The sequence below is a fragment of the Bison bison genome, unplaced genomic scaffold (assembly GCF_000754665.1).
Source record: "Bison bison bison isolate TAMUID 2011002044 unplaced genomic scaffold, Bison_UMD1.0 scf7180017864146, whole genome shotgun sequence".
Lineage (NCBI taxonomy): Eukaryota > Metazoa > Chordata > Mammalia > Artiodactyla > Bovidae > Bison > Bison bison.
The window spans coordinates 11774379-11783395 of NW_011494718.1; the positions used below are offsets into that span (position 1 = coordinate 11774379).

Here is a 9017-nt window from a genome sequence, read left to right on the forward strand (position 1 = left end):
ATATAGTGAGATTGTTAACCACGTAAAGCTTGCCTGCTGCAGTTTATTCGTCCATACAGTACACTGTTCCTGTCTGACTACAGCAACAGCCTACGTATCTATCACTTGTCCGCACGGCAGCATGAACTCAGCCTAGGGAGAGATGCAGGGAGGCCTCACTAAATTCATATAGTGCTCATAACTATCCTCAACCAAAAACCTTATTTTGCTCACTGCTCCAGGCATTTGTTTTATGACTTCAAAACACACCAGACCTAACTATAGGAGAAGCACTGCTGGCTTAGTATAGTTACTGGCAGCTTAACTGACTGCTGCCATAACTAACAGTCAATGACTTAAACGTGATAAAAGCACAACAGTCTGGGGTCATTTATTAAATGGACAAGGAACACTCCATCTCACTTTAGCCATGAAAATACTAACTTATTCACAGTCTAAAACAAAACATGATATTCACATAACAATTTTAAATGATGAAAAACAGTGAAATTATAAAACTATTCTATATACTTGGCCAAGAAAGCAGAAAGGAACCTTGTATGTTAGAAAGATTGTCTTTTAAAAATAGCTGAATTTAAAAGGTTCAGTGCCTTTGAAAGATAACAATTTTAATAATCTGGAAAATTCCCTTCTGTATCTGACTGTATCAGTCCCCAGTGAAGACAGATAAGCAAAGCTGTTACTGAACCAGAATACCTTCCTATTTCATGGACCAGTCATCTGAGTATGACACCAGTTCCTTTTCTCTCTTAATTATTTTGGGCTCTTACTATGCTGCATCCCTACTTTGCTTTTTCTCTCAAAGTATACTACTTCAGTTCAGTGCAGTTCAGTGCAGTCACTCAGTTGTGTCCGACTCTTTGTGACCCGATGAACCGCAGCACACCAGGCCTCCCTGTCCATCACCAACTCCCAGAGTCCACCCAAACCCATCTCCATCGAGTCCATGATGCCATCCAACTATCTCATCCTCTGTCGTGCCCTGCCCTCAATCTTTCCCAGCATGGCCAAAGTACTGGAGTTTCCGCTTCAACATCAGTCCTTCCAATGAACACCCAGGACTGATTTCCTTTAGGATGGACTGGTTGGATCTCCTTGCAGTCCAAGGGACTTTCAAGTGTCTTCTCCAACACCACGGTTCAAAAGCATCAATTCTTCTGCACTCAGCTTTCTTTATAGCCCAACTCTCACATCCATACATGATCACTGGAAAAACTATAGCCTTGACTAGACGGACAATATCTTTGTTGACAAAGTAATGTCTCTGCTTTTTAACATGCTATCTAGGTTGGTCATAATTTTCCTTTCAAGGAGTAAGCGTTTTTTAATTTCCTGGCTGGAATCACCATCTACAGTGATTCTGGAGCCCAAAAAATTAAAAGTCAGCCACTGTTTCCCCATCTATTTGCCATGAAGTGATGGGACCGGATGCCATGATCTTCGTTTTCTGAATGTTGAGCTTTAAGCCAACTTTTCCACTCTCCTCTTTCACTTTCATCAAGAGGCTCTTTAGTTCTTCACTTTCTGCCCTAAGGGTGGTGTCATCTGCATATCTGAGGTTATTGATATTTCTCCCAGCAATCTTGATTCCAGCCTGTGCTTCTTCCAGCGCAGCATTTCTCATGATGTACTCTGCATAGAAGTTAAATAAGCAGGGTGACAATATACAGCCTTGACGTACTCCTTTTCCTACTTGGAACCAGTCTGTTGTTCCATGTCCAGTTCTAACTGTTGTTTCCTGACCTGCATACAGGTTTCTCAAGAGGCAGGTCAGGTGGTCTGGTATTTCCATCTCTTTCAGAATTTTCCACAGTTTATCGTGATTCACACAGTCAAAGGCTTTGGTATAGTCAATAAAGCAGAAATAGATGTTTTTCTGGAACTCTCTTGCTTTTTCGATGACCCAGTGGATGTTGGCAATTTGATCTCTGGTTCCTCTGCCTTTTCTAAAATCACCTTGAACATCTGGGAGTTCGTGGTTCACGTATTGCTGAAGACTGGCTTGGAAAATTTTGAGCATTACTTTACTAGCCTGTAAGATGAGTGTAACTGTGTGGTAGTTTGAGCATTCTTTGGCATTGCCATTCTTTGGGATTGGAATGAAAGCTGACCTTTTCCAGTCCTGTGGCCACTACTGAGTTTTCCAAATTTGCTGACATATTGAGTGCAGCACTTTCACAGCATCATTTTTAGGATTTGAAATAGCTCAAATGGAATTCCATTACCTCCACTAGCTTTGTTCGTAATAATACTACCTCAATGCCCCTTGAATTGGGCAAATTCAACTTTCACAAATAAAGGGCAAGCATGCATCATGCAGGCAACAAGAGGTGGGCCCTCCCTTTAGAGCAATGAGCCCAGTTCTTTCCCCTGGGAACTTCAAGGCAGTCTCAGCCCCTTCTGATCTTCCACAGTAAATAATACAGCATTGGATCAGTTCACACCACATTACACTGGACAATTAAAAAACCCACTAAATGTAAATATGACATTAACATCTAATTCTTTTCAACAATCAAAGCAAAAATCTCCATCAATTTATACCTATGAAGTGCTCAGGTCTACTGGAAACGTCTTGTCTGACTCTCACAGCCTCCTGGGTAGACTGTGTAGGGCTTGGCTGTGAAGAAGCTTCTCCAAGATTCTCTAGCAAAATTTTCATTAAAACTGTTAAGTCATCTCTACTGAGAGCAACCTAGAAACCACAATAGGTTACTGTTAATACAAAACAATAAATGATGCAAAATATCTATGTCTTAACTTATGGTCTGTCAAATAAACTGTTCATCTAACTAAAAAAAATAAGCGAGTTGAGACCATAAATAGCAGGATGAAAGTATTTTATCTTGTATAGTATTAGACATTACTCCTGTGTGTAGACAGATTTTTGCCTCCACTCATATCCAAGCCCCTGCTTCCGGTACGCCCCTCCTGCTGCCTTAACTGTTACTGTTACTGTAACTCATTCTTTCTGGACCTGTGTTCCTCTCCCCTCTCCCTAGCTCATCTCCATTCTGCTTCTCTCTCTTCTCATCCAGTACCGGCATCCTCCTCCACATTGTCTGCTCTCCCCCAAACTCAAAATAGGAAGAATGCTGTTCAGTTTCCAGTCTCCATCAAGAAGGAAAAAGATGCGCTCCTGCAATGTAGTCTTATTCTCAGTACATGCGTGTCTGCATATACTTAAATCATTTAACCTATCAAGATGATGCCTCCTAGAACAGTAATAAATCCATCTGCACAGAACTGTTAAAAGCCAAAACACAGGCCAAGATGAGCATCTTGCTAATCTCCAACCTTTATAAAAAGGGGATATGTGACAAAAAGAAAAAAAAAAAAGGCAAGAGATTTTGAGTCAAGTAGATATGTGTCAACTATACCACTCTCAAGCTGTGCTGTTGGCTAAGTTTCTTAGCCTCCTTAACTCGAGAAATAATATCTTCCTCATCAGTGGCTGCAGAACAACATGAAGCTGCTAGAATAAAGAAAGATGCTACTGGCTGCTAAGACCCGTTAAACCTTTTCATCCTTCCATCGTTTGTGCATTTCCCCTACACATACTGAGGCATCCCTAGTGGCTCAGAGATAAAGAATTTTCCTGCCAATACAGGAGATTCAGGTTCGATGCCTGGGTCAGGAAGATCCCCTGGAGAAGGAAATGGCAACCCAATCCAGTATTCTTGCCTGGGAAATCCCATGGACAGAGGAGCCAGGTGGGCTACAATCCATAGGGTTGCAAGAGTCAAACACGACTTAGCAACTAAATAACAGTAATAACCTACACCTAGTAATAGTGATCCAAAAGGTCTTTTTGAAGTTCAGTTGAGTTCAGTTCAGTCATTCAGTCATGTCCGACTCTTTGCGACCCCATGAATCACAGCACACCAGGCCTCCCTGTCCATCACAACTCCTGGAGTCACTCAAACTCATGTCCATTGAGTGGGTGATGCCATCCAGCCATCTCGTCCGCTGTCGTCCCCTTCTCCTCCTGCCCCCAATCCCTCCCAGCATCAGAGTCTTTTCCATGAGTCAACTCTTCGCATGAGGTGGCCAAAGTACTGGAGCTTCAGCTTTAGCATCATTCCTTCCAACCCAAATCCAAACAGGTGCATTCACAGCACCTTTTCTTCTGAACCCTGCAGTACCCTGAGCCCCTCAAATTGTGCCCCTATCCCCAAGGACAACACCTGATTCCCAGCCTAAATGAAAGTGTGGACATATTTTAGCATGAGATGACGACCAGGGATTTCTTATTTGCTCCAAGTCCCAGTCCTTAGAAAACAGACATCACTTTAACTTCCCAGAACTTCTTTCTATATTCATTTCCACTTGTGCTACCAACTGAGATAGCATAGCCTCCCGAAGAACAGCTAACTTCACCACCTCCTAGTATTTGAAAAGGATCCAATGTTAGTTCTGTGATCTAATCTGAGCAAGGGAGAATTTAAGAGAACAGTACTATATCCTAGAATAGAAAAGTCAATACTCTGAATAAACACATGCTCTTCTTTATATATTTATCCATACCACAGACAGGGATCTCTCATTCCTATAACAAGCCTCAATTTTAATATCCTCACTAGTAGAACTCGGATCCTTTGACCCTTCTTGCTATACCTTAGAACTAACTCTGAAATAGTCACAGATATCAAAACCCATTACACTGCCGAATTTTCACTCATCTTCCACTCATTCTGTTTAGTCACTCCCTCCTTCCCTATCCCCTACTGCTTGGCTTCAGCAGTTTCACACACAGGCACACAAGAATCCCAAGGTTCCTACACTAGGGTGACCATCTTTGACCAGTATCATCTCTTCCTGTGAGCCTACCTACGACCTGCTAACTACAATACTAAAAATACTGCTGCTTATATGCTTACCAATGAAACATATTCACCTACTGAAAATGGCTGCTCTTCTAATTAAAAGCGTGTTTCTATACATTAAAAACACTATTTAAGGTGCTTTGGATGTGGTATCTAAGTATCACTTTATAGGGACTTGCCTGGAGGGTCTATACTTAAGATTCTATCCTTCCAATGCAGGGGGCACAGATTCAGTCCTTGGCTGGGGAACTAGGATCCCGCACACCATATAGCATGGTCAAAAAAATTTTTTACATAAAATTTAAAATATCACTTTTCTTTTATTATTTGTCTTAAAACTTGAACAGAATCTTCTAAAATTACTAATAATAATCTCAGTAGACTCCCTAGCTTTCAACCTCAGAGTTCTTGCTGGCTTCACCAAATATCCAACTAATAAGAAATAAAGAAAAGTGTGAAAAACTACGACACCTTCATTTTCAGTTAACAAAGCATTCCCTTTTAAACGTTTTATTACTTTCTGATGTACACTAGAACTACACTGTGATCAATGATAAAAGACTAGCTAGCGAGCAATTATTTTATACATATACTTACCTGCATAGGTTTTAGTCTTCCTTTTACCTCCACTCCTGGAATTTGCACATACCATGATGCTGCTAAATTTCGCTGTATGTATAAAAGCATGTTGACTGGTTTTAAAATTTCAATGTCATGTTGTGGTAAGTCAGCCTGCAAAATTGTTCTGAAAGATAATTAAAAATTTATTTTATATTTCTAAAATGTACATTTTAAAATGAAGACTATCATCATATGTGTACCAGTTTCCACACAGCATTTTTCCAAACACTAAAGACTGCTATCAGAATTCTTTTAGAACATGCGTCTTTTCAAAAATCAATCAGAGTAAGTTTAGAAAACAGAGCTACATAAAACAAAGCCCATGCAATGCTGATTTCAAAGAAACAAACTGCATGAGTATGACTATTGTGCTATTTACTATCTTTCCCAAAGACTAATAATAGCTACTAACCAATGTCATACAAACAAATGTTACATCCTCCTAAAACATCTCTGAAGGACAAAGAAAGTGGTGCTGTACTAGGCCCTTAGGTTTATGCTATTAGTACTTCTCCAAACTCAAAGGGAAAAGCTCACCAAACCTAGAAGTTAAACAAGCATATTGTAATAGTCATTTCTAGCCTGCCATCTAACACATATTTGAACCACCAAATAATTTGCTCTTGTCATCCAACAGAGCCAACACCTTCCCATTTTGATTTGATTATCCATTAGATAGCTTACTGAGAATTCCTAGATGTGACATGCTTTGGAAACGAGAAATAAATCTTAAATTTTATTATATTTTTAAGAAGGCTTTGTCCATGTATAGCTCTGTGCAAAGCAAATAAATAAATATCTAAATTGAGTATTAACAATAATCTTATAATAGGAAATTTTTATAGAGTAAAAAAACACATCATAAATTTAGTAAGACAAAGTATAGATTCTATGAGGTCCATCACTATCAACCACTAACCAAAAATCAATGGTCAAAGTTTCATGATTAGAAGAAATAAGGAATATGAACCATGAACCACTAGAGTGTTTTACCCTGGCAATGATTCTATAAAAATTCTATTTCTAGTAAGTAATACATAGTTGGGGCTTCCCTGGTGGCTCAGTGGTAAAGAATCCACCTAAAATGCAGGAGATGCAGGTAACTCCTGGGTAGGAAAGATTCCCTGGAGAAAGAAATGGCAACCCACTCCAGTATTCTTGCCTGGGAAATCCCATGGAGAGAGGAGCCTGGCGGGCTATAGCCACAGGATGGAAAAAGAGTCAGACACAACTTAGCGACTAAACAGTATGCAATTGGATTATATATTTATACCTGGACAGCTTTAGCTGAGTGAGTTGGATGTCCATTTTATCAATGATGGGGGGTAGAGAATGATGTCCCCTAGAAACTACATTAAACCGGTTTTCAACTGTGATTAAACCCAGATCTGCTATAATAGCATTAGGTGATACTGAAGACTGAGGAATGATAATAACTGGTGCTTTCAAGTTGATATCCATCAAAAGGCGGAAACTCTTTTCGGCCAAGTCTTTCATGCTGGAAGCAGCTCTTTCTGCAGCCTGGGCCGTAGCTGAGCTCAAAGCTTCTTTGGCAGTTTGAAAATTGTTGAGGAAGTTCTGTGGGAAAATACTGGTATTTAGAGTTCCCCCCAAAACAGGGATTTATTTTTTAAAGGAAAAACTTTAAAAAAGTGAAGCTAAATAAAAGAGGTGATATAAAAGAGATGTTATTTATGACTGTGTACATGAAATAAAATTTAGAAAGATACACTCTGATATATTAACATGAACAAGAGTCCCTTCACTTTATGTATTTCAGAATTATTTGTTTATTGACAAATTTTGGTAGCAATTCTTTTTTGTGTGTGTGAAAATAACAATGTTTATTGAGGACTTGCTAAATGCTTTACATGTTTTTCTTTGTTTCATATTTTTTAAGTATTTATTTAAATTGGAGGCTAATTACTTTACACAATTGTGGTGGTTTCTGCCATACATGGACATGAAACCTCCCTTTCACTCATTTAAAACCTCCCTTTTACTCATGAATGTTGGCCATTTCAACCCAAATTTACATAAAGAGGTGGAGGAGAAAGCTTTACGGCTCCCAAAGTAGCTTTGAATCTGTACCTCTAGGTCATAGGAATAAAGTCTAGTCTTAGAAACTAAGGTTTTGCCTGCTTACTTCTGAAGATTCTTTTCTTAAGTGTACTTCAACATGAGCAAAGGTGCTTAAGTTTTACAATCTTGCTATCACTAACAAGAGTCAAAAATTATTTATTTAGAGTAAGATACCATTCATCTCAAATTCAACTAAACACAGAAAGTCTTTTCCCAAACGAGAAAAGAACTGGAAGCGATATTCTTGATGCACATCCATTAATAACACAGATGGCTTATTCAGTTGTTTATTTAACTAACCCCCCTCCAAATAAATTACTTTTCAGAAAAATAAAACATCATGGTTTACATAGAAATGTGTGATTTGAAAGCTTTGATTAACAGTCCTGCTAAAAGAAAGGTATAGGCAAATTAAACTCATTACTCCATGAAACTTACATGGAAATAAATAATTAAAAGAATTTTATGGCTTTCTGTATTATACTTATAATCAAAGCTGTAAGTTCCAGTATTAGCCCTTCCAATGCCTAATGGTCTCCTTAAAGGATTCTTTTAGCTAACCATATTTTAAGGGTATCTCTCAAAACAACTAAAACTGAAAAGCCATAACAAACATCAGAAAGTATTTTCAAACTATGTAACTATGTTAAAGAATGATCCTTCATAGTTGGTTCAAACCAATAATAACTGTAATAATCTATTTAGCATTTAGGAGTTTATCACACAACCCTATTTAGTAAAGATTTTGACTATCTAGATTCAGATACACAGGCAAAGATATTTAGGCTTCAATGGGAAATAAATATATTTTTAAAATAAACTTACCAAAAGAGACATGAAGAATTTATGAACATACACAATCTGAATACAACCCACTTTGAGACTAAGTTTGCCATCTACTTTAGACATATCAGAATAGGCCTTTCCTTCTGTGGCATCTGGATAAAGAGTCATTTCAAACCTAAAGACTTCATCTCCCAAAATAGAGACAGCCTAAAAGTATTAAATTAACTCGTTATTACATCAAAAGAATTGTATCACTGTATTACACAGTTTCTTATTACAGAGTCCTTGACATACAAAGAAGCATCATTTATATCCAAGCTTCAACAAAATACTAGTCAAAAGCATTTAACTTGACAATAACATTTTCCTAAATCTCTAAGAAAAAGGTTTATCAATGGAGATATCAATCACTTAATTGGTCAAAAATTACTTTAACACATCATCTAGTCTACATACTGGAGAAGGCAATGGCACCCCACTCCAGTAGTTCTTGCCTGGAAAATCCCATGGACAGAGGAGCCTGGTAGGCTGCAGTCCATGGGGTCGCTAAGAGTCGGGCACGACTGAGCAACTTCACTTTCACTTTTCACTTTCATGCATTGGAAAAGGAAATGGCAACCCACTCCAGTGTTCTTGCCTGGAGAATCCCAGGGACGGGGCAGCCTGGTGGGCTGCCTTCTATGAGGTCGCACAGAATCAGAC

General features: G+C 38.6%; 1 protein-coding gene across 1 annotated transcript in view; it reads right to left on the bottom strand.

Moving 5' to 3' along the window:
* The window catches only part of VPS13C (vacuolar protein sorting 13 homolog C (S. cerevisiae)), a 183907-nt gene that overhangs the window by 66689 nt on the left and 108201 nt on the right, over positions 1-9017 (bottom strand). The window contains exons 43-46 of the mRNA XM_010840782.1: positions 8355-8522; positions 6721-7025; positions 5424-5571; positions 2545-2695 (exon numbers count right to left, since the gene is read on the bottom strand). Of these exons, the coding sequence (XP_010839084.1) occupies positions 2545-2695; positions 5424-5571; positions 6721-7025; positions 8355-8522 (772 nt within the window). The remainder of the gene's footprint in view (positions 1-2544; positions 2696-5423; positions 5572-6720; positions 7026-8354; positions 8523-9017) is intronic.